This window comes from Anthonomus grandis, chromosome 18 (genome assembly GCF_022605725.1).
Source record: "Anthonomus grandis grandis chromosome 18, icAntGran1.3, whole genome shotgun sequence".
NCBI lineage: Eukaryota > Metazoa > Arthropoda > Insecta > Coleoptera > Curculionidae > Anthonomus > Anthonomus grandis.
In genome coordinates this window covers 8,310,916-8,338,642 of record NC_065563.1, presented here as the reverse complement: position 1 = coordinate 8,338,642, position 27,727 = coordinate 8,310,916, and the positions used below count along the sequence as shown (strand labels likewise).

General features: G+C 32.9%; 1 protein-coding gene across 2 annotated transcripts in view; it reads right to left on the bottom strand.

The window, feature by feature from the left end:
- The window catches only part of LOC126746868 (double-stranded RNA-specific editase Adar), a 65,337-nt gene that overhangs the window by 22,198 nt on the left and 15,412 nt on the right, over positions 1 to 27,727 (bottom strand). For both annotated transcript variants that reach the window (XM_050455260.1, XM_050455261.1), the window contains 3 exons: positions 21,649 to 21,729; positions 13,400 to 13,613; positions 5,429 to 5,629 (listed from right to left, as the gene is read on the bottom strand). In XM_050455260.1, coding sequence (XP_050311217.1) covers positions 5,429 to 5,629; positions 13,400 to 13,613; positions 21,649 to 21,729 — 496 coding nt within the window. The remainder of the gene's footprint in view (positions 1 to 5,428; positions 5,630 to 13,399; positions 13,614 to 21,648; positions 21,730 to 27,727) is intronic.

The window sequence follows — 27,727 nt, the reverse complement described above, 5'->3', positions numbered from 1 at the left end:
AATGCTATGTTAGACGTCCTCCCAATCGTGCCTTAAACCCTAGGTACACAATTAAAACTGTTAAGCATGGAGGAGGATCAATTATGATATGGGGAGCAATGTCATGGCATGGTTTTGGACCTATTCATCATATAGAGGGAATAATGGACCAATACAAGTATAGGGAGATTTTGCAGAATGTTATGGAACCATACATGGAGCATTTTATGCCAATTACATGTAAGTTCATGCACGATAATGATCCAAAACATTCTGCAAAATCAATAAAACGATGGTTTACTAAAAATGTGGTAGATGTTTTGGAATGGCCGCCACAAAGCCCAGACCTGAACCCTCTGGAAAATTTGTGGGATCACGTTAAAACCAAAATTAAGGTATTAAATCCCTCAAATCTGGATGAACTATGGCAAAACTTCCAAGAGGCTTGGAACAGTATTCCGGCAAGCGTGTGTGCAAAATTGGTGGAGTCAATACCCAAGCGATTAAGTGAATTTATAAAAAATAAAGGATACCCAACAAAATATTAAATTGGTTTTGGTGAAAGTAAATATTTTTTAAGTGTGCTATTTAAATGGCCAGCATTTCTTTAGTTTTTTTGTTATGTTTCTTATATATTTAAAATACTCTTTTAATTTTAATTAAATACAACTCTTTGTAGAACCTATAAGCTAAATATATTATAAAAAAAATAGAAAATGGTATTTAATATTTTTTATCGCAATTTAGAAAAGTGTGCTATTTATATGACCATAACTGTATGTTAATAATTCTTCTTCGCAACTCTTCTAATGTAGCAGGTAGAGTTTTGTAAACTACGGATTTTATGTGTCCATACAAGAAAAAATCTAAAGGAGTTAAGTTGGGTGACCGAAGTGGCCACTCAATTGCGCCCCTTCGTCCTATCCAGCATCCTGGAAATCCGTCATTTAAATAGTTGCATACATTTAGTGAGAAATGTGGAGAAGCTCCGTTTGTTGGAAAACCAATTCCTGTTCATTGTATGCGCGGTCCTCTTCTATGATATTTGTTAGAGCTTGGTCGATGGCATTTTGTAACAAATCTAAATACATATTGCCCGTTAAATTTCCAGGAAGGAACAAAGGGCCCACAATGGAATTTCCAAAAATAAGAACCCATACATTTAACTTCTGGGGGTGTTGTGTGCGTGTTTCATGGAAAATCTTCGGATTGCTGTCAGCCCAATAAGGGCAATTGTGGCGATTCACTAAACCATTTAGGAAGAAAGAACACTCGTTCGAAAAACACACATTAAATATGAATTTATCATTGTTTAACGCTCGCTCACTCATAACTTTGCAAAACTGCAAGTGACGATCAAAGTCGTCTTCATTCACTTCTTGCACTAAGCGAATTTTCTAGGGATGGTACTTGTATTTCTTTAATACCCTTTGGACACTTATTCAAGACACACCCGTTGTAATGGCCAATTGTCTTGTACTTAGCGTACTATCCATTGCAACTTCCCCTAATACCGCAATCTCAAAAGCTTCATGAAACCCTGCATTTTCAAGATTTCTCTTTTTGTTATGAACTGAACCTGTTTCGCGAATCTTTGCAACCATTTCTCGAACAATTTTCCCAGAGAGATGTTTCTCAGAATGTCGTTGATTAAATAAATCCGCGACGCAATTGCCACACTCATTGTTTAAAAAAAAAAAGCCCAATACTCTCTACTCTTTCTGCAATTGAGTACACCATAATTGATAATAAATTTAAAGGTTCAACAAATTTTAAACACTTTAACCACAAAACATGTATCGAGCAAAACTACTTGACCTAATTTAACCGTGAAGAAAAAAACCGGATATTTTATTCACTAATTGTGCCTGAACAATTTGCCGCAAAAACGACAAATTCATTTAAAAAACAAAAAATTGTTTCTCGCATTCTTATTGTTTGTTTACTTGAAATGATTAAATTAGTGTTTCGACTTAAAGATGTGTTCTATGTTTACTCTGGTTTCAGTCTCAAAAGAGCTCTTTTTAGCTAGAAAATTTAATTATCTTTGAATCAAATTATAGGGCACTTATAATAATTACACTTTCACTATACAAAAACAGATCACTGATCGGTGCGATTGAAGTAGGTATAACATTTAAGATTGTAAAGAATCGCTTACTAAGCGTTTCTACCAATTAAACTTGCTAAGTTAAAACGTTGATCATGATGAGGATCTTTGGGGCCTTGAAGATGGCCAAATGTAGGCCGAAACGTTGGCGAAAGTAAGATTCAAGTTTTATGTGACAGGTATATTAAATATTCGCAAATATTTTCGTGTATTCCAGGAAATTGAAGTAATTGTGAGTCTTTTCAAAATATTTGATGTTTTGTTTTATACAGTGTGGTAAATTTAACTGGAACAAATTCAGTTAAAACTAATCAAAATTGATCTCGCAAAATTCCTGAGACCCGTCGATTTTTCTTTATTTTTTTTCACATACAGGGTGTGGGTCCAAATTAACCCCAACTTTTTTTTTTCAAATGGAAAGCCACTTTTTTTAAACTCTCATTGAAAAGAGCTCTTTTTCTTGATTAAATTGCCCTATTTACATTTGTGATTAAAGGAGAAATACGAAAAAAAAAACATTAAATTATTAAAAGTCTCGAAATATTTTGTGTTGGTAAATTTTTGGCGTGTTTGTTTATTTTATTGGTATCGAGACATTTCCTGACATTGTTCTAGTGTCACTGTTAAAGTGAATTTCAACCAGTTGTTAAATAAGTTAACTTATATTGAAGAAATGCCTTATTTATCTGAATCCCACAAGATTGAAATCTTAATGATGATTGGTTATGGGGACAGAAGTCGTACTCAGCTAGAGGTTGTCCACTTATTCAGGCAGAAATATCCAGATTTGCCACCTATTAACCAAGGTACGGTTAGTAAAATCGAAAGCAGAGATCGAGAAGTTGGGCACGTGAGGGATGTTTCAAGACAAAGGTCTTCTAAAATCGATGAAAACACCCAATTAAATGTATTGTTAGCGATGGAAGAAAATCCGGTAACTGCAGCCACAAGAGTAGCTCGCGAAAACTCTATTCATCATAAATCTGTGCTAAAAATTTTAAAAAGTGCAAACAAACGACCTTATAAAATGCAACCCGTTCAAGAGTTATTGGAAGACGATCCAGATCGCAGAGTTCAATTCTGTGAATTCATGAACGCCATTGACGAAAATCGCATATCTTCGGAGTGGATCCTTTTTTCTGATGAGGCTACATTCACCCTAAATGGCCATGTTAATAAGCAGAACTGTCGCTACTGGTCTGACGAGAACCCACACTGGGTAAGGGAAACTAATACACAATATCCCCAGAAAACTAATGTTTGGGCTGGCATAATTGGCAGGCAAGTTATAGGGCCCATATTCTTCAATGATACTTTAACTGGGGAAAGATATCTAGAATTTCTTGAACATGAACTAGTTCATGAACATGTTCGAGTCTTACGTGCCTTATATCCGAGTCAGTTCGATCCAGATTTGTATGATGAAAGAATCTGGATGCAACAAGATGGTGCTCCCCCACATTATGCCCGTAATGTACGCCAGTATTTAGATGACAATTTTCCAAACAGATGGATTGGTAGAAGGGGTGCAATCGAGTGGCCGGCACGTTCTCCCGATCTCACCCCACTTGATTTTTTTCTGTGGGGACATTTGAAAAGTCAAATTTATATGAGCAAACCAGGAAACCTAGACGAACTCAAAGAACGTATTAGGCAAGAAATCCGACAAATATCTCCAGAAAGTGTTAGAAAATGTCAGAAACGAATTTTATTATCGTCTTGGGCTTTGCCAACAAGTAAATGGTGCTCATTTTGAGCATCTTATACATTAAACGCAACTTTTAATAATTTAATGTTTTTTTTTTCGTATTTCTCCTTTAGATAATCACAAAAGTAAATAGAGCAATTTAATCAAGAAAAAGAGCTCTTTTCAATGAGAGTCTAAAAAAAGTGGCTTTCCATTTGAAAAAAAAGTTGGGGTTAATTTGGACTCTCCCTGTAGGTGAAAAAATACAAAAACTATCTTGAAATGTGAAAAAAAATAAACAAAAATCGAAGGGTCTCAGGAATTTTGCGAGATAAATTTTGATTAGTTTTAACTGAATTTATTCCAGTTAAAGTCACCACACTGTATGTTAGTACTTTGTATGTTAATTCAAGGTTGATCAGACACATCTAGTGCCCTTGGGCTTTTAAAGCTACTTGTCTTATATTCTAAGGATTTGGAGTACTTTTAAGGGTTTTTCAGATGTTTGATGTTATTTTGATAATCACATAAGTTTCTTCCAATTTCGAATTGCTTCTAGAATCATTTTGCCTTTCATTCTCAAAAATGTAAAGTAATTGTATATTTGATTCCAGTTGTTTAAGGTGACTTTAGGTTGCTTCCTGGAATCAATAGTCATTTTTAGTGTCTTGTTTCAATTTGGATTAACTTTTCATCTGAATCCAGACATTTTAAGAAATCATTTGCTAATTAAGTAAAATGTAATTTTCTATTGCTTCTAGAATCATTTTGATGCAAATGTACATTTTATTCTGGGCATTTAACCTAACTTTTTTAGGTTGCTTCCAGACATGGAAAACCATTTAAGTGTATTTCTTCAAGGCATTTGTATTAACATTTCATCCTAATACAGACATTTTAAGCTTCTTCCAGGACTTTAAAAGTTGCAGTGTTTTAAGTATTTGAAGTCATTTTCCAATTCACTACTGCAAATTTTGGACATGGACTCATATTTTGGATATACAGGGTCTTACAATAATATACTAGATGATCAATTCAACTGTAAGTATTCTGAAATGACTGTGAATGTTCCCTCAAGGTTCTCTGAACATTGGTACTACATTTTCTGAACAATCTCTACATCCAGGGGTGGTACAGCTGAAAAATTAGTCACATTGTTTTTCTTAAGAGCCAATAAACTCTTAAAATATTCGCAAATAGGAAATTAACAGCAAAATGAAGAATATTATCCTCTTTTTCAATGACCAAGGTATCTATTAAACTGTTGCAAAGGAAGGAATTCCATCCTCACCATCTGCATTCTCATTAGAAAATTTAATTCAAAATAAACCAACAGCAGAAAACGTTTTTCTCAAATTATTCAATAAAAAACACCAAATTTCCTCTTAAATTTCACTACGTTTTACTCGTAAGAATTGTGTGCTCCAATACTATGGCCTAAATCACAAAAAAAAGACATTACGCCGACTCTCCGGAGCACAGTGAAAGCCCGGTACACTGCCGACCAACCAGAACGGCATAACCGGCAGGCCTGGCTAAACTTTTCTCTTCCACAGGTGTAACGCTAAGCAAAATATCGAGTTTTTTCTGCTCTGCTGACTCCATGTGGATAAAACAAAATTACGAAAAAAAAAACAGTAAATAAATCTTACCGGCTCCGACAAACTCTTGGTCGTCAAAGGTCACCGTGCCCCTAAAAGTGTTTCCGTCAATCTTAACCGGAACTTCTTCGACGTTGTAGACGCATCCTTTAACCAACTCGTTGAGGATCATGACCGCGTTCTTTGGCTGCAAGATTTTACTCAATTTCAGGTTTCTTCGGCGGATCTTTTCTGATCTGGAGATTTTTCCAGCTGAAAGGGTTTTTAGAGGGTTTAAGTTTATAATGCATGAAAGGTAGGAAAACTATTAGATAAAATGGGGGCAAATCAGTAAACGAATTTCATTATTTCATTGCGTGTTTAAGGAGTGCCGCTAGGGCCCGTCACTTTTTACTATGCTTCAAATTTGCGCAGTGATTTGTCATCAGATCTAGTCAATGTGTGTTTCTTAGTAAAAGTACAAATTAAGTTTGTTTATGAGTATGTACATCAAGGTTTAATAAAGGAATTTCGGCTTAAAAGTTAGGTTTTTCATCAGTATTTATTAATTTTCAAGGATTAAAAAGAAATCCGTTTACTATAAACTAATTAATATTAAACTATAGAAATAGTAGTAATTACCATAATAGATCAAAACTATGATATTAAAATACTAAATTTACACACTGTTGTCACAATTGATGACTAATCAAGTTTTTAAAGACAAATTTAAAATATGACGACATTGCGTTATAAATTTAAAACATGATTATTCAGAAATCTAAGGGATTATTACATTGATAGTGTGTACCATGAAAACTTTTCGATAGTGTCAACCATCAATTGATTTTTTATCTTAATCATTACCTCAAACGTTTAATAGATCAAATATTACTTGCCTGTCAAAATTTCACATTAAAATATCCAACTTATAAGCACATTAAAAACTTATTTTGGACCTTTTTGATGAAGCAATATATTGCTCATATAAAAGAGACCATACATACCATAGCATATTCAAGTAGAGACCTAACAAGAAAACAATATATAGCCTACATCATTTGTAATTAAAATTATTTATTAGTAAATTATTATTAGTAAATTGTATTTCAAATGTAGCAGCGTAGTTTCTCATTTCAAACATTCTAATATAGCAACAAAAGCATTAACAAACAAACAACTTCAAATAGGTTTAGAGAAACATAAACTAATTTAGTCTGTAAAAACTCGTTGGAATTCTACATATTATATGTTAAAACGGTTAATAGAGCAACGTGAAGCTGTAGGGTTAGTTGGGGTAAATGTAAACAGGGGTAAATGTAAACGCCCCAAAAAAATATAGAAATAAATATATTGTCACGGTGTATTTATCGATGCTTGTAAGTTTGGTAGTGTGGTGAAGTTTTTTCTTGTAAATGCTTACGTTTTGAGGTAAGTACTTTGCAAGGATCAATGAGGGTTAGGCTTAGTTTAAAGTTATGTTTTAAAAATAAATGAGTGAACAATAATGTTTGTTTACATTTTAATGTAGGTGTTTACATTTACCCCAAGGTTTTGTGCTCATGGGGGAAATGAAAACAAGCTTTTGGGGTAAATGTAAACAATATTTGGAAATTAATTTCACTATTAAAACAAGTTTAAACATTCATTAATAACCTATTTTTAAGAAGGAAGAAACCAGTAGCAACAGTCGTTCTTTTAATTATTGACTTTGGTTAGTTTTGTTTGTTTTTGTTGATAAAATGAAAATAATTTCTCATTTTTACTAGTCAGGTAGTGTTATTGCGAATTTCGGATATTTATGGTAACATAATTTAATATATGTTTTTTTTTGCAGCACTTACCATGCCACGGAATTATGTTAAAAAAACAGGTGGACGGTCATATTCCTCAGAAGACCTTGCACACGCTGTTGATGATGTTATCAACAAAAATAAGAGCTACCGTCAAGCCGAAATATATTACAGAGTGCCAAAAGCTGTTATTTATAATCGAATATCAGGAAGAAAAACTTCGATGAACGTTACTGGACCAGGTCGTACACAAGTTTTATCACCAGAAATCGAAAATGAAATTGCAAAATGTTTATTGACAAGGGCAAAAATGGGTCTACCCTGTGATAAGGCCGAAATGCGGAAATTGGTTGGAGAATATGTAAATGCTAAAGCATTGAAAACTTCTTTCAAAGACGGTATCCCTGGCGAAGATTGGTACTACTCTTTCATGAAAAGAAATCCAAACCTTTCTTTAAAAAAGCCAGAACACCTCCAAAAGTTAAGAAAGGACGCAAGGAAACCAGAAGTTATTTACAAGTTTTATAAAGATCTCAAAAATGTTATGGATGGAAATAATTTGACGGATAACAAAAGCAGTTTTATATTTAATGCTGACGAGTCAGGATTCAACTGTGATCCAAGTAGAATCAGAGCCATTGGTAGTAAAGGTAAAGCGCTCTGTCGTGTATCTGGTGGATCTGGCAGGGAATCCATCACAGTTCTGGCATGTGTTTCTGCAGATGGTAGGGCCCTCCCCCCACTGATCGTTTTCAAAGGTGCTGGTGTCCAAGCACGGTGGACGTCACAAAATGCTTACCCCGGAACACTGTACGCTGCTTCTACGAATGGTTGGATGGAGGAACCTCAGTTTTACAACTGGTTTACTACTTCATTTATACCTTATGTTAAGAACCTGAGAATTTCTACAAATTTGCCAGAACAAGCTGCCCTATTATTATTTGATGGCCATTGCAGCCACATGAGTGTGAGGCTAATTGAGGAGGCTATGAAATACAATATCGAACTTATGAAGTTTCCAAGTCATCTAACAGATAAGCTGCAGCCCCTCGACAAATGTGTGTTTGGCCCAGTACAGCTCAGTTGGAATAGGCAATTAATCAAGTACGGTAAGCAGCAGATGGGTCGTGGTTCAGGGCGATTATCTAAAAACGTGTTTTCTGAACTTCTCGGCTTAACATGGACAGAATCTATGCTGGCTAAGAATATAATATCAGGTTTTAAAAGTACCGGCATATACCCTGTTGACTCAACCATGTTTCCTGAAGAGGAGTTTTCCATAGAAGATTTGAAAAAATTCAGAGAGTCTTCACAAAATCCACAGAAAATACAACATGAAAATAAACCTGCAACTGTTAATATTTCATCCAACACAACAATCTCTAGAAGCGAGGGAGACCGGTGTGTTTCATGTCAAGATGCTCAAACAAGTTCAAGTGGAACTATACATTCTCCTCAGCCATCAACTTCGTTTGAAGCTTCCGAGAACCCCCAACCATTAACCTCATCTCACGCTTCCGAGAACCCCCAGCTATCAACTTCATTTCCACTTTCCAAGAACCCCCAGCCATCAACTTCATTTCAAGTTTCCGAGAACCCCCAGCCATTAACTTCATTTCAAGTTTCCGAGAACCCCCAGCCATCAACTTCATTTCAAGATTCTGAGAACTCCCAGCCATCAATATCTGCTGCAACTAATATTACCCTTTCTCGTATTTTTATCCCTGATGAAGTCGTGCCCTTAAGACCTGCTACTATACAAGATAAGTTGGTAATTCCTAGATTAAAACAACAAACTTATGGAGAAGTTTTGACCTCAAGTGAAGTGCTCAAAAGACTAAGAGAAGCAGAAGAGAAAAAAACCCAAACCTAAGAAGGGTAAAAAACGAGAAACAACCACAGAAATAACAGCACCAAAAATAGGGACCCAAACCAAAAAGACAAAAAAACAGAAAATAGAAACAACGGATGATGAAAGTGAGATAAGTTTCCATGAGAGCGATAAAGATTCGTGCGATGAAACATTTAATATAGATATAGACATTGAAAAAGTAGAAAATATTTCTCAACTATCTAAAGGCCAATTTGTATTGGTTTCTTTCAAAGGAGGAAAAAGGAATAGCACTATATTCAAATATGTGTGTGTGATTGAAGAAAATGATTCAACAGAAATAAAAATCACAGGTCTGAAGTCCTGGGATTCTTCTAAAATGCTGTTTGCTGTTAACGAAAGCGATGTCAGCTACATTTCTATAGATCAGATTGTAGGAATACTTCAGATCCTGGGATTCAGATGAAAGGGGAAAGAATTTTGTATAAATTTTTGGGACCTGTGCCAGTACAGGAGAGCAATTAGTTAAATATCTCGGCAATAAGTTGCGTTTGTATTAGTTATTTAGTGTACATTTTACAGATTTTTAGTTCATTTGTATAAGTTTATATGTATAAGTAAAAGTTTGAAAATAATGGTTGTCTGTAGCCACAGATTTTGAAATAAAATAATCAAAATACAGGTTTGTTTTTGTTAGTATGGGATAATATGGGGTAAATGTAAACATGCCTTTAAATTGTATATGTGTGTCACAAAAGATATGAAAACTACTTTGTTCACATTTGCCCCATGATTTTATGTGATGTAATGCTCAACTAAGCAGGAACGTGTTTACATTTACCCCGTCAGGTCTGGAGTAATTGTAAACACGACATATGTTAACAAATTATTTTTTTCCTAAAACACGTGTATATTAATATAAAAACACTTATAGCCCCCTTCAAGAGGAGGGTTTAGCTTATTTACATTCTAATTTTTGAGTTAAAAAGACGTCATTTAAACTCAAAAACTTACCTCAAATTTTAAAAGTGAGAAAACCGTTTCCAATTACCCCAAGACCCTAACAGGTGTTTTATCTGACAGAACAGTAACTTCAAAAACACATGCTGGACAATTAATGCTTAACGAAGAAGAATGGACAGTGATAGAAAGCATTATAATAATATTAGCACCTTTTGAAATTGTTGCCAATTTGTTTTCTTCGGATTCGCAACCAACTATTTCAATGATAATGCCTATAATAAAGTCTTTAATGTAGTTGTATCTCAGTTACTGGTGCCATCGATATCAATATTTTTGACATGAGCACATTTTTGGACCCGCGGTTCAAAAATAAAGAACGGTTTATTGGTTCTTTGATTAAGGTACAAAGATATTTTCCAAATCTAATAGAAACCGATAACGATTTTTCAGCCGCAGAACATGATCAAAATTGTACCAAAAAAACCGTCTTGGACCTCTTATTTCCAAATGAACAGCCTACAATATTTAATGAACTTGATATGTATGTTTCCGAATGCGTTATTTCCAAAAATATGTGTCCCTTGCAGTGGTGGAAAAATAATGAAACCAAATATCCAAATCTTATAAAATATGTAAAACGTTATCTTTGCGTGCCTGCAACATCTGTTCCATCAGAGAGAGCTTTTTCTAATGCTGGTAATATTTTTAATGCAAAACGAAGCTGCCTAAAATCTGACAATGTTAAAAAGCTTTGTTTTCTTAATGTAAATTTGTAATATTTAAGTTTACATTGTTTATCCTGTAACTTAGTTCTTCATTATTTTCTACTTTATCCATTTTGAACTATTCGTTTGTTATTTTGAAACCTTATTGTATGTTTCTATAAAATGTTATTTTTTTGAGTTTATTTGTTTAAGAGTTTTTATTTGTGCTCATCTATTTTTAAATGTTTATTTTATAGATTTATTGGTATTTCTTTAATGTTCCCATTATTTTTCGATAATATAATATTTAAAACGATTTTTTCGGTGTTTAAATTTTAATGAGTTACTTATTATATTGGGTATTACGTCACTTATAGCAAAAATCAATTTAGAAATGTTTATCTCACACGCTCAACAATTGAAAAGAAGAAGAAATGGTATCGTTACAGATTTAAGTTCATATTTCTTTTAAATACGTGAATAAGTCTATTTTCTTCTTCTTTTCAATTGTTGAGCGTGTGAGATAAACATTTCTAAATTGATTTTTGCTATAAGTGACGTAATACCCAATATAATAAGTAACTCATTATGAATTCGTCACAACAATACAGATTTTGTTTAAATTTTAAATAAACAGCTGTTCAAATATTTGACTACCAATCTAATTGATTAATTTTATTGGAATATTCAAATATTCGAATAACCGAATTATGAATAATTCAAATAAATCGAATAATTTGAATTATTCGACTATTCGAACAAATCGAAAAACGACTAATTGAATACAAAAATGTCAGAAATTCCGAGCCCTAATTGAAAGGGCCTCCAGAAACATTCCAATATTTACACCAGATCAATGGTATACACTAGTAAGAACGGCTAAGAAAAAATCACCATTATATTGTGTCCATGAGTTATCTCAAGATTAGGTATATGACTTAAAAGATCTTCAAATAAAAACAGCTATTAATTTTGATAGAGACGAGGATAACGATAAAGTTTACAAAAATAAGTTTAAAATAGTCATGTTTGATCCAAACGTCTTAAATGTTTTATTTTTTAAAACACAGTATGACAGTACTTTTAAGAAAATAAATTTGTTGGGAAGGAAAAAAGTTCATATTCAGGTTTGTGATGTAAAGTCCAGTGCAACGATATATTAGAATGGTCACCCGTCAAAACACCAGCATTTTACTTGTCAAACAATGTAAATAGAAGGTGGATGACATTGTTTGGCAGGTGGAATGCTGGTGTTTTGACGGGTGACCATTCTAATATATCGCTGCACTGGACTTTACACCTCAAATGTCTCTATGATAAAAAATTCCTCTTCAAAAGAAAAAGTATGACCATTTAATCTATCTCTGTGAAAAAGGAGTCATAACTACTCCGTATCATGATTTTTTAAAGCTTTACCGTTTACAACTCAACCTAATAAAAACGATGAGGACAGTGAATAACCTATTTTAAAATACTTAGATAAATTTCTATGTTATGTTATTTTTTTAGGCTTAATTCTAAAATGTATAATTTAGGTCCCTATGAGGTTTCTCCTATAAATCCTGATTCCTATTAGGTTGTAAGTTTTGAACAGTGTGTTCTTTTATTTAATTTAACATAATTTCTTAGTTTTTGTTTGCAAATTTTGAGTTGCTATAGAATCCTTAGAATACCTATATATTTTATTTTTATATAAAAATAAAATGATATGTTATAAAACATAAAAGAAATATAAGTTTTGTTTATCAAAGATTTTGCTTTTATTTTAGAACTATTGTAAGTCACATTTCATTATCTATTGTAAGTCCACAAATAGGGACTTACAAGACCTAAATTGTTATGTAATATTGTCCTTAAATTTGATTATTCATAAACATAGAGTCTAAAAGTTATTAGCATTAATCTCGTCCTTTAATTTTAATATAGATTCATGAATTTCATTGAGAAATATAATTTAGTTTAAGAAAAAAATAAAAAATACCTTCTCCTGTAAAATTTGCTTTTGGCGACTTACAATAATTTTGCATTGAGGCGACGAATTGTTCCCTAATAGTCACTAATTATGACCAAATTAAACGCACTGGTGTTATCTGTTCTGAGTTTTTCGGCCACTTCGTAGTCTTGTGACAATATCGTTGATGTTAATCAAAAAGTCGTATTTCTGAACAATGCTATAACTAGCCTATTTGATATTCACGCTCCTCTTAAAACAATTACATTGCCTAAAAAACCCCAAGGTAGGAACTTGGATTACAGAGAATATTAAGAAAATGCAGAAATTAAGAGAAGCAGCTCTTCAGCAGTTTAAATGCACTAAACATCCAGAAAAATGGGAATATTATAAATTAAATATAATAGAAGGATGGTATCTAATTATGACCAAATTAAACGCACTGGTGTTATCTGTTCTGAGTTTTTCGGCCACTTCGTAGTCTTGTGACAATATCGTTGATGTTAATCAAAAAGTCGTATTTCTGAACAATGCTATAACTAGCCTATTTGATATTCACGCTCCTCTTAAAACAATTACATTGCCTAAAAAACCCCAAGGTAGGAACTTGGATTACAGAGAATATTAAGAAAATGCAGAAATTAAGAGAAGCAGCTCTTCAGCAGTTTAAATGCACTAAACATCCAGAAAAATGGGAATATTATAAATTAAATATAATAGAAGGATGGTATTTATCACAGGCCAGTAGAGATTTTATTAGAAATTAAGAGTTATTACAAAAAAACTCTTGTGAAAACTCACCCTTACTCTTTATCCAAAACTTCTTCCTCTCCCCACCCATTTCCACGTCAACCGGTTCTGTCGGTGCCGGTGCACTTTCCGCAGCCGAAGCCGCTGGAGCTGAAACCACGGGAGCAGGGGGCGCAGCGGGGGGCTGAGCTGCGGGGACCGGCGTGCTCGTAACCGGCTTGGGCTGCACCTTTGGCTCCTGCTTAATTGGGATCTGAGGAGCCCTCTGGAAACGCCATTATAAGTTTTAATAAAACAGTAAAACAAGTGGTTACTATAATAAAGTTTAAATAGTTTTTAGTCAGATTCTTTCAAGCCATCATTGAGGAACTCTCTCTCTGGTGGAAACCGCGAAAGATTGAGCATAATCATCATCGATTTTTGTGCATAGACTGCTAGCGTCGTCTACTCCTCCCTATCTCCGCAAAAAACTTACTTTTCAGAAAAATTTACATGAAGCACATCTAAGATTTATAAATAAGTTGTCAATTCCTAGATATCAAGCAGCGTTCATTCGTCGTAGTTTTTTGTATAATGCTGTGGCAATTTACAATGACCTTGTTCCGAATCCTATAAAAGTAATGTCAGTAGCGGGTTTCAAGAAAAAACTAAAGCTGCATTTTTTAACAAAACAAAATAGCTAAATTGAAGCGGTTATTGTATAAAGGGAACAAGTCCACATTTGGACGAAATTAAACTAACATATAGATATTGTAGAATTCATGTTAACGGACCACCTAGTCTATAAAGGAAACTTCTGCTCGCGATAGGAAAAATATCATAGGATGAAATTTTGATTGACTGTATAAAGGGAACTTGTTACCTTCATACAGTAATTCTCGTGGCGCTAGCATCGCTATGAATGGTGGAAGGGTTTCCGTCGATCTCTCATTCTCTCATCCATTTTTGGGTTAGATGTTTATTGATTTAGTTGACGGCACATGTGCGTGAGTGTGTGTGCTCTGTTAACAGTTGCCATTTTGTAAATATAAACAAAAAATATTTTGTTTAACTTTATTTATTAGCACAATGTCTAATACCTCTGGGGAAAGTAATGAGTTACAACCGAAACGAAAAAAGAGAGTACGAAACTGGGAAAAATACAAAAATAAAATCCCGATTACTTGGTAAAAGTTATGGAAGGTATGTGTTGTAAAAGTTATGTCAAAAAGGCGTTACACAACCAGCTCGACAGACAGGACCAGATTGCAGGTATGAAGGTACGCTTTACTTGGCACTACATATGTACATATATACATTATATATATTATACATATACACGATGATTCAAAAGTAAGCGGCATCCTTTCAGGGGCGTAATCCTTGTATGAAAATAAGGCAAAAAGTTCATATTAATATGGGTCTGAAATTGCTTCCTAAGGGAGCTACGCCCCTTTGAATAGGACCCCTTGAAGACAATTTTTTCTCTATAACTTTAAAACCCTTTAGAATTAAATTTTGAAAATTGGTGTACTGCATAAACATTTCGTTGTGAATAAGGTGCGTTGTTATTCAGGTGCGTCACATGCGGGGGTTGGTAAGGGTAAAAACATCCCTTTTTCTTTTACTCTTTAGGTTATTGTGATTTTGTTTGAAAATTATAAAATTTTAGAGTCTTATATGTAAAAAAGGTACTCTTAGTTCAATTCGATAGAGGGTACCATTTACGAGAAAAGCGACTTTGAAAATGTTCTGATTGCATATGTTTATTGATGAAAATTAATTCGCATTACGATCGACAAAAAAGACACTTTTTACTCACATTTTATTTAACAATTTATAGAAAGTGTTCAAAATTATTACCATTCGCGTCACGGCAAGCTCTTAATCTTTTTATTAGATTATGGTGCACACGTGGTAGAATTCTTGGATTGTTTTTAATTGTCTGAAATCCTTCCTCTATTCTTTGCCTGAGAACATCAATATTGGGTATAGGGCGGGAATAAACTAGTTGTTTTAGGTGTCCCCATAAATAAAAATCAAGGGGGTTTAGGTCAGGAGACCGTGGTGGCCATGGCACTGGACCCCCACGACCTATCCAGCGGTTTTGATAGGCATTATTTAAATGTTCTCTAGCGAGAATGCTAAAATGTGGGGGAGCACCATCGTGCATAAACCACATTTGTGTTCGTAATTGAAGTGGTAGATTTTCTAATATTTGTGGTAATTCATTCTGTAAAAAAATTGTGTAAATTTGTCCATTAAGTCGTTGCGGCATAAATACAGGTCCTTTTTGATGCCCATCGATTATTCCCGCCCACACATTTAAACTAAACTGCTGCTGATGTGCCTTCTGTACCGTAGCATGGGGATTCTCATCAGTCCATAGGTGGTTGTTGTGGAAATTGAAAATTTCGTTTCTTGTGAAGCCGGCCTCGTCAGTAAATAAAATTTTCTTCTCAAAATTTTCAAAAGCAACGCAAAGCCTGAACCCGTTGAATATGATAAGGGTAGAGTAACATATCGTGCAAAATTCTCCATACGGTTGACTGAGAGGACCTTTCCTGATTTGCAATGATGCGAGTGCTCAAAGATGGATCTTCTTCAATACGATCTAGCACGCGTTCTTCTAAGGCTAGGGTTCTGGCATTTCTTGATCGCCCAACAACTTCCTGTCTTTGAAATTCAAATTCAAATTTTCAAATTCAAATGTATTGTCCAACAGGAAAATTCCCAATTACAAGACAATCGAAATAATTAAAATTAAAACAGTACAAGTTATAAGTACCTTAAATAAGTAGTACAAAAAAAATAATATAAAATCCAATATAGAGTGATAACAAAATTTTAAATAATACCATAATTGTAAGAATTTAAGACACACTAACCAAATGATAACAATCACAGAAAAATAATCAGGTATCATTCAAATTAAGAGAGGAACACATCCTTTCATAAAAAACATATTCAGTGCTGCTAAAGATGTCGACATCTAAAGCATTCATCTGATTATACCATGTACAAGCACGGCACAGTGGAGCTTTGCTCGGCAAGTTAAGAAAGAGATAAAATATATGGTGCCTCCTTGTATTGGCAGGAGGAACAAATAGAGGTAGCCTCTCTAAGAGCTCAGAACAATCAATTTTATTATTGCAAAGTTTATATACAAATATCTAACTAGAGAGAATAGTACTTTGCTTTGGTGACAAATAGTTGAATCTATTCAGCAGGTACTCCTGTTCCACACCTCTTACTGGATATACTCCATCCAACTTAACAGAAAGTAAGTAAGAAAGTAAGAATCTGCGCTGTACATACTCCAGTCTGTTAACATGAACATCATAGGTGGGGAACCACAACATAGAGCCATACATTAATTTAGACTTTACTAATGAATTGTACAATACAGTCAAGCTGGATATATTCTTAAATTGAGAAGTGGACCTTACTACAAACCCGAGAGATTTTAAGGCTGAACCAGTGACCTGTGCTACATGCTGGTTGAATATAAGCCTCTTATCTACTTCAATGCCCAAATCCTTCACTGAAGAACAGTCTAGCAACTGAGAACCACTCAATATATATGGGTATAAAATCTCTTCATGAAGAATGGAAATTGTAATTTTCCTTTTTACATTTGTCACAGTAGGGTAGTTTATTTCTTTCACACCATTCAAAGACCCTATTCATGTCCTCTTGCAGCTTCAGGCAGTCCAGCATAGTACGAATGATACGAAACAACATCAGATCATCAGCGAATAAAAGACAGAAACTCTCCATACAATCAACTAAATCATTAATAAATAGATCGAACAGCATTGGGGCGAGGTTACTGCCTTGGGGCGCACTACTCGAAATGTTCCTTAAGCAAAATTTAAGTAGATATTATGCAATATTACTCACATTTTTGAATTTACCTGTTTCCCATAAATTACGATCTACTCTTGCGAAAACCGTACGGTGTGGCACTCGTCGGTTAGGAAATGCCTCATGATACAATCGTCTTGCTTCAACACAATTACCAAATGCTCTTTCAAACATAATGTGAATATCAGCTTGTTCTTGATACGTAAAATCCATGTTTGCTTTTTAAACTTAGAAACACAAAGTACCAAACTCAACAAAGGCAATGCCCTTCTTATTAATAATAAATAGTAATTTGTAAAACACTCTATGAAACTAATTTTACTTTGACAAAGTAAATTGTATTTTACAATGACATTTATCAGTCATTTAAATGCCAAAAACCAAAAAACAACCGCCAACTTCGTTTTAAATGCGTATCCAGTAATTTTATTATGTATTAAACAAGCATACGTTAAAATACAAATATGCCTAGCCAATCAGAGAAATTGAGAGTGGAGCAGCACTGCTGATCCTGTCGTGAAAGTTCGTACGTCAAATTTCGTTGCCGATTAGCTACGGAAATTGAAAATCAAGGCATTGGTTTTGTTTAACTTAACCTATATTGCATATTTTATTTGCTTTGCTTGCTTCCTAATAATTGATTTAATTATCAACAATTATATCAACTTTGCGACTATTTGAGTGAAAATTCATAGTGTAGAGTGTTGAGTCTTTACTCCATTATCTATACAATCCATATCTGTGCTGGTTTTGGGCTCAAAAACAAACAATTTAGTGTTTGAGTTTCATTACCTATCAATAAACTTGCCAGTATTTCTTAGTGCATTAATTTCCTTCCACTTAAACCAATATTTGCACTTATCTGTTGCTGTCTGTTGACAATTATGGCATCACTAAGGTAAGATACATATAATTTTTTTAGTTCTAATTTGAATAATTATTTATTTTGCAGTCAACAAAATGCAATCTGTAAAGTTTGTCATAAGGAATTTTCAAGCACATCTACCAGAAACAGGCATTGGAAAAAGTTTCACCCTGAATTTGTTGGGAAGGAACAAATAAAACACATTATATGTCCAATGTGTACTAATGATATCCAGACATTTTCATATTTTAACTGCTACTACTAACTATTCAAACATCTGCTTGATATTCACCATATAACTGTCAAAGAATCAATTTTAAATTTTAGGAATTTTGAAGAATTCACATCTTGGAGGGCACAAGATAATAGGGAAGTAGATTATGCTTGTCAGACCCGAAACAAGTTTAAAAATGGGGAAGAACACATATTTTACAATTGCAACAGGAGCGATATCAGAGGTTGTAAAACGTCTTAGTTATCATTATCAAACATACATAAGTATGTTTTGTTGTGTTTACTTTTAGGATTTAATAGCGCGTGCAAAGTGAGAGGTCTGGGGGAAGCATTCGCATTCAAGGAACATGTCAACAAGACCAAACTCAAATAGCTATCAGCATAAAATTGTAATAAAAGCCAGAGGAGCAAGTTTGTTGTAGGTTCCCCAACTGTGAGTGAAGAGGAAGAGGATAATGTTTTATTTGTTTATCAACCCACAACTAGCCAAATCAATTATCAGGAGGATGTAAACCATTTTATTCAGGAGAGTTCAAAAATGAAAGCCAATAGTTCTGCAATGGACTTTGAAGAAAATCGAGAAGTAGTTTGAGTAAAATATAAGTTACATTGTTTATACTTATTTTAAGATTGCATTGCAAGAAATTTGTAGCTATGGTAGAAGTTTAGATAAAAATGCATTTGCCAGATTTATGGCTGTAATCAACAAATTTAAAAATAAAGAAGTGGAGGAAGAAAATTCTCAGGGCACTGAAAAGAAAAGAAAAATTGAAAAACAAATGTATTATCCAAATAAAAAATAAGCTAGATTTCTTTGTGTATTTAATGGCTAGATAATATTTGAATTGTAGCTATTTTTTTATGTTTGTATAGCTGTGAAGTTAACAAAAATAGGATGTGGTATTTTATACGGTATTTTGTGTTATAATCAGTATAATATAACTAAGTATATTTTTTGTAAGGTTTTCGTGCAGGTTTCAAATTGTAAATACAAATTTTATGTAAGAGGTCACATACATAACTAGGTATAGTTTTTGTAAGGCTTAATTTGGTGTAGGTTTCAAATTGTAAAAACAAATTTTAAGACGTCATAGGTGTTGGTTTCTGTATAACTATTTTTATATCTTTTATTTTAAGACTAAAATGTTAGCTTATTTTGTATGTTAATATTCAACTAATCATTTTCTATTACATTTTGTTTGCTATGTTTTTAATATTTTTTAGGGTGCAGAAAAGCTAACTTGAAATTGACATTGAACGAGGGGGAAGATCCTCTGTGAGTATATATTTATTAATTAAAATGTTTACAGAGCAGTAATTTTCTTCCATGTTACTATTGTATGGAAATTTGAATGGTTTGGGCTGTATATACATGACCAGCAGGGATGACAAATAAGCTAAAGAAGTGCGAGTCTACATACTACATACTATATAACAGATTAATACATTTAGCCTCTTTGCATTTAATTTTGAGGTTGTTGATATTAAAAATACCATAAATTATTATATTTAAATAAATAAATTTATAGATTTTTTATTATTTGAAATAAACAAAGTTAAAATATAATTTCTACGTTTTTTTTTCTGTTCTTAGACTTTGACTTTTTAGTCATATTTACCCTTTATCCAGCTTTTCCAACCATATATATCCTTTATATCAACCACTAAAGTATAATGTATAGAATATGTATAGTGGTAGTGGACAATTTAAAATAATTAAAATAATATTATACTTTCGAATAACTATTGACAATTATTATATTACTAAGGTGCTTATTAGAATTATGACACAGAGGTATGTAAAAATGCAAACTTTAAAATGTTCACCATATATTGTTAAAAAATTTAATTGCCATTTATTTTTATTTTCTAATTTTTATTTATCCACTCATCCACCTATTAACTAATTAATTTATCAGTTCTACACACCAATTCAATCCGTATGACCCCATTTTTAATATTTAACTAACAATAATAATTAAATAATTCATACATTGCGTTTACACGTACCGCTATACCAAATGATTAACAAATTTCGTCAATAAAAGAGATAATTTGCTATAAAAACCAAATTTGCCAAGTATTTATAAAATATTTTTAAAATAATAATTGATCACACTCTGTAAATATTAAAAAAAAAACAATAATCCATTTACTAATAATAGCTAAAATATCTTCTTATTAAATGGTTTTAATGCATATTGCACTTTTTTTTATCTAAAATAATATACGCATCATAAAAACCTAATTAAATATAAATATGAATAGAAAAACTCTACAGACATTGAAAATTTCCTATTTTGAATTTGGCGGTTCGCATACCACGCCCTCGCGGATGCCGAAGCGCTCTCATTGGCTAGGCATATTTGTATTTTAACGTATGCTTATTAAACATACGCAATCAGAAAATTTTTAAAGTCGATTTTCTCGTAAATGGTACGCTCTATCGAATTGAACTAAGAGTACCTTTTTTACGTATAAGACTCTAAAATTTTATAATTTTCAAACAAAATCACAATAACCTAAAGAGTAAAAGAAAAAGGGATGTTTTACCCTTACCAACCCCCGCATGTGACGCACCTGAATAAAATTTAAAAAACCTGAATTTAGAATCTTATTCACAACGAAATGTTTATGCAGTACACCAATTTTCAAAATTTAATTCTAAAGGGTTTTAAAGTTATAGTGAAAAAATTGTCTTCTAGGGGTCCTATTCAAAGGGGCGTAGCTCCCTCAGGAAGCAATTTCGGACCCATATTAATATGAACTTTTTGCCTTATTTTCATACAAGGATTACGCCCCTGAAAGGATGCCGCTTACTTTTGAATCACCCTGTATAAACTAGCTGCCTGATATATGAAACACAACTTGAGAAACTCTGTATTATGCCTGGGAATATTTAAACTATTTTTCCCCTGATATTTACTTCATGGCATTCACCACAAAGCTTAAAAAATTCTGCAAAATAATTTGGTTTAACTGAGATAGTGATTTTATGCACTATGAAACCCATATACACTAATTGCCATTGCTTTATGTTGGTTTGAAAAGCTCCACAACATGCTGACTGGCATGTGTAAAAGTACACATCTGACAATCTGGCATAGCTGTTTTGAATTTTTTCTAAGATGCTCTTATAACTATTCTATTGATATACCAAATTTCATTTATCTTGAAAAGTAAAAAAATTATTAAGTGGTCATTTGTCACCTGGTATAGTCTCTAATTAGAAATTAATAGTGCTCTCTATTAATTTCATTTAAAATTTAAAAAATCCAGCATCACTTTTCTAAATCTAAAAACACATTTTTTTTTAAATGAAATAAACAATAAATAAATAAACATTGTTTTGTACCTGTTGGGCTTGCTGTGGTGTTGAAGCAAAATTCTGCTGGGCATTCTGTTGGGTCTGTTGTTGGGTTTGTTGTTGCTGTTGCTAAAAAAACACAGAAAAAAACCCTTTTAAAAATACTTGTACAATATAGAGACACTCAATTAGGGGCACCTCGGTTAATAAATGTCTGATCTGACAGTACAGCCCAAGAGAAAACATCCCTGAAACCCACTCTTTAGATCAAAATTTTCTCTACCACAGGTAGTAAAACCTAAGTTCCATCAAACCAGAACAAAAGTACTGCTTCATGTGGTCAAAAGGATCACGATAGTTTATACTGACAGGTGCCATAAAATATCTGTTTAACAAGCTTTAGACAATCTTCTTCCAAACAACTTTCACCACTTAGCAACAATTTGTGATATTAGGTTTAGTGGTAGGATTAAAAGATTGAATTATAGTACAACTTAATTTAATTTTAAAAACGATGATTTTGTAAGTTTGAATGATTATTTTTCTTTAGTGGACTGGATTAGAATTTTTGATGATTCAAACATTGATAATTCAGTGAATGAATAACCTTTATGAAGTAGTTTTATATGCAATCTCACTCTATGTACCCCAAAAAATATATAAACCTTCCAGGTTTCCTCATTGGTTTTCCCCAGAATTAAGGAATCTTATTTTATCAAAAAAGACTGCTCATGCTAAATTCAAAAGTACTAACTTAGCTAAAGATTATATCCTGTTCGCTAACCTATGTGCTCAATGTAAAGTTCATACTGACCAATGTTATAGATCTTACATTGCTACCTTAAATGAGTCAATTCAATCTGACACCACACAATTTTGGAATCATCTCCTTTTTTCTAGTGTTTATCACTCAAAAAATAGATGGGGTTGGTCTTACTTCTACACTTTTAAGTTATGGCAGCATTTTGTGCAATGACTTGACGAACATATCAAAAGGGGTTGGAGGGACCTTTAGTGTTTACATAAAAGTTGTGTTGTCATTCTGTCTGATACTAATGAATTACATTATTTCTTTTTACAAAATCCTACAAATATAGAGGTAAAAGACCATGCCCAATTGTATAAATAAATAAAAGACTTATTTTAACATATTTGTTATTGGTTCATAATTACTACAATTTAAAATAGTTTGCATAGCTCTATTTTGGAGTACTTGCAACTTATTTATACAGGGTGTCCTGTTCATCTGGTTAAAAATGCTAGAGTATATACAGGAACCATAGAAAAATAGTTGAGATAGGACAGAAAAATGCATTAAAAACGTATTTAAGGATTTAAATGAAATTTTCAGGTTTTAAATAATAGATAGTGAGGCCACTTTTTTCAGTGCATTTAATTGCAGCTGATTTTTCTTCTTTAGGGATGGATTTGGAGCACAACAACATTTTTTGGAAAGAACACCACTGCATTCTTTAAAAAATATATATTTTTTTTTTAAATATCTATTAATTTTTAACAAAAAAGAGCCCTTACATTTTTGCTCCCTGAGACATAGCTTTCATGTAACAAAAGTTTAGAGATGTCAAATCAGGTGATCTTGCTGGCCAAGGGACAAATAAAAGTGCATCAACCAAAATGACCCTAACTACCAAACTTGTTTGTCCATCCTCAGAAATTCTACTATTTTGTTGTTAAACAATTATGAAAATTATAATGGATTTTTCCAGGTTGTCTTGCTTTGCTTTGAATTATGAAAAGACTTCCAGTGGTTCCCAAATTATGAAGAAATATGTCCACTAAAAAATAAAAATCATAAAATTACAATTTGGTTTAAAAATCTTCAAATTTGGGTGGTGTGTAATTTGCTGACCAAGAATAAAAATGTGCTACCAAAGCTATTTACAGACAGAAACTGTTCAAACTTAATATTTAATAGCAGTATAAGTATGACAGCCTGCTACCAAAAAACAATTTGAAGTATCACCCCTCTAAGGGGTAGTTTGTATTTGTCAATGTCTAATAAAAACGTGCTACCAAAGCTATTTACCGCCGGAAACTATTGAAAATCGATAACTGATGTTACTATACATATAAGTGCTTGCTACCAAAAAATAATTGAAATAGCAACTATTAAAGCATACTCAAATATAGGAAACTACTGCCTGAATGAAAACTTTAATCATCTATATCGAGATCCAAAAGATATAGTTTTTCTGAAGCAACATTTACCTACCTACCATAGATAAAATACCATATATTTTTCAAAATGAAGATTTCATACCAAAACCATCTTTGGAAGATGATAGTGAATTTCTCAATACTAAAAATACAGCTGCCAAAATGATAATTCTACAAGGCAGAGTAACTCTCGTACCCGAAGAGCAAGTTTTTGTAATTTCCACAATAAACAATAAGAAACATATGGTGACTTGGTTTCCCCAAGAAACTTGTACCTGTAAGGGAAAGAGAAACTGCCACCACATTGAGGCAGCCCGTCTGTCTGTTGGTAACATAACTAATTCTCAGAAAAATGTAAAATTATCTACAATCATCAGGAGGAACAGAGGACACAAGTACGTACCTATAATAAGAAATTATCTCTTAACACTTAACTTTGTTTATTGTTCCAGATCAGGAAGGAAAGAGCTCCCCAGAAGGTGACAGTGGCACAGATTACCTAAACCAGATGCGAATGTAAGCCTGGCGGCATGGTCTGCCTTCCCCACTATTTTCGTCTGCTGAAAGTCGGATCGAATAGTATGGGAGCATAATTATTTTAGTTTCACGCTTGCTTCGGTACCCGTGACACTGCGCAAGTGGCATAGTGCGAGCGCAAATATATTTTTTTTAACTATGACGAGTTATAAGTGCATAAGTAGATGCTGTTCTTCTGTGAACACAGAAGTAACCTTTTTTGGTCTTCCAAATGATCCTTTAAGGTAAACATATTTAATTTATTTAGTTTTAAATAGTATTAGAGCTAATAATTTTTTAGATGTGACAGGCACTAAAGATACGCCCATCAATTACATTACAAGCATAGGAACACAAACTTCATCTGCATTGAGTGTCAATAGCCCAAGAAAGCTGAAGTTGCGATACCAAGTCAGAGGTTTAAAAAGAAATATATTAAAACAAAAAGAGCAATTTGAGCAGGCTAAAGCGATTAAACCGAAACTCGATAGTTTTATTAAATGATGTGACAGCTTTTTAAATAAAACTCTATCTGAAATAATAAAAGTTCAAGCTAAATTACAGCATAAAGTAGGTAAAGCTAAACGATATCCAGATAGTTATAAACAGTTTGCTTTAGTTTTGTATTTCTTGGGGCCAAAAGCATATAGATTTCTCTCAAAAATATTAAATTTACCTACTAAACATACTCTGGAAAAAATGACACAAAGTATTGTTTCAAAACCAGACTAAACGAACAGACATTCAATCCTCTTGCTATTAAAGTTAAAACTGTCTGAACTTGATAAGTATTGTACCAGATGTATTGATGAAACATCTTTAATGTCCTATCTTTATTTTAATTTAGCAAAAGATGAAATTGTAGCCTTGGAGGATATTGGAAAAAATGACAATAATATCATAGCACAAAATGTTGCTGCTATTATGGTTCGCGGACTTTTTAATAACTGGAAGCAACCACTGGCTTATTTTTTTGTAAACTCCCAACTTAAAGCTTCAGATATTTTAAAAATATTAACTAAATGCGTTAAAAAGTTATCAGATGCTGGTTTATTTATCCAAGGCTTAGTAACTGATATGGGCTCTAAATTATACATCTTTCTAGAATGCTAAAGGTCAACGAAGGAAATCCTGAATTTCAATTGGGCGATTTGAAATTAGTTTACATTTTTGATCCTCCACATTTATTAAAGGCTACTAAAAATAATTTAGCCGAAAATAATTTTCATTTTGGCAACAAAGTAACGTCTTGGAAGTTTGTCGAACAATTTTATGAAAAAGATAGCCAGCAAGTGTATAGGTGTGCTCCGAAACTTACTAATTCCTACATATATCCTAATAACTTTGAAAAGATGAAGGTAAAACTGTCCTCTCAAGTTTTAAGTCATAGTGTTTCGAGTGGAATGAATACATATATGACTTTAGGAGCACTTCCTGTAGATGCTTTACCTACAATTGAAATTATAGATAAATTTAATACTTTGTTTGATTTGTTTAATTCTACAAATACGTCCCACCCGAATAAATTTAAAAATGCATATCAGGGTCTTGATTATCAAGTTGAGTTTTTAAATCACATGTGGCTATTTTTGAAAAACCTTGAAATATGCAATAATAAAGGAAAAAATTTGACAAAAAAGTGTAAATTTCGTTCGTGTTGGATGATATCTATCTATATCTATGGATTGAAAGTCTTATGGCAGCGCCTTTCAAATTGCGGATTTAGCTACCTAAAAACCAGAAAAATAAATCAAGACTGTCTTGAAAATTATTTCGGAAATATAAGGCAACAAGGAGGGAATTGCATCCAACCCCAATTCAGTTTCAAAGAGCCCATAAAAAAATATTTTGTCAGAATTTTTTACACTCTGAATATACGAACTGTGAGGACGATTTAGGCGTGCTTCTAGCTGAGCTAAAAAACGTTTCAAATGAAAATTTAAGAAAAGGGATGCCTACGCAGTCATCTCAAATATGTAAGGCAATAACTGTTTCTGATTGTGATTATAGAGGACACAGTTTAACCACACAAAATGCTTTTAAATATGTCTGTGGTTACTTAATTAAAAAAGCTTTAAATATTCATAAATGTCCCATTTGTGTCAGTTTTTCAGAAGAATCCAGAAACCTTGATGCTTCAAATTTATTAACTAAACTAAAGGCATATAGCAACACCGAAACTAATATTTTTGGTAGTTTGAAAACACCTAGCGAGAAATTTGTATGTTTTATTTATGAATTAGAAAAAAAATTTATTTCAATGTTTGATCAAATATCTACTAAACCTGGCATTTCTCATAAATATTTAAATGTTATGAGTTTAATAAAATTTAATCATCCCTGTAATAATTTCCCTCGATTATATATTGTAAAGTTATTTATAAGACTTAGGATATTTTATGCTTTAAAGTATGCTAACAGAGATTTGAAATCTTTAAAAAAAACTAATAAAAAAATTCGAATTCTTAACCATTTATAATAAAATAAATATTTATTAATAGATAGTTTTTTTTGAAACTGAACAACTGGTGCAAAAAAAATGCGTGTTAAAAAATAAAGAAAGTCTATGACCAATGGTGGAAATGATCCGCTACCGGTAAAGGCCTCGCTTTGACTGGAGCCGCGCCTTTGTACGCCGCTTGGGTTACGAACTTGAAAGATGCCGACGCATCTGGTTTAGGTAATCTGTGACAGTGGTTGAAGCTGCTAAAGATGCTGAAATAAACTATGCAAATTCAGACAGTACTCTTGGAACTACCATCCTCATTCCAACGGTAACACCAACGGGTGTTTCTAAAAAACGTTTTCTGGCTCCTTTCTCGTCGACTCCTTCAAAATTTGTAAAACGTTTTTATGAGAACAAAATGAATATGTTTAGAGAAGCTTCTTCCATCAGTCCCATCCCAGAAGAACGATCGATGGAGAGGCAAACATCTTTTCCCAGCGACGGTGACGAGTCAGATTTTGAGGAAATGGCTTCAGATTTGAATGTTACAAAAACATTTAAATTTGAGAATAATAAACAGTGCATCATCTATGGTAGACAGATATATCCTAAAGATTTAGAATGTCTTGTGAAAGATGAAGGAGGTGTAAACTTCAAAGACCTTTATTTGTCAGATGTGATAATTGATGTTTATTTAGCTTTTCTAGTAAACGAAAAAAAGATAAAAGCATCGGTTGATATATTTCCAGTCGAAGGATATTTAGTTAATTTCTTAGAATCAGATAATAATAGTTTCAAGACTGCTGCAAATTATTTTCTAAAATTTGGACTTTACCAGAAGGATATTTTATTAATTTCGGTTTGTAAAAATGAACATTTTGTTTTGATAGTGGTACTGAAAAAGTTCAATACTATACTATGCTTAAATAGTATAAGAAGTGATATAGTATATCGCAATGAATTTTTCTTCATCATGGAAGTACTACA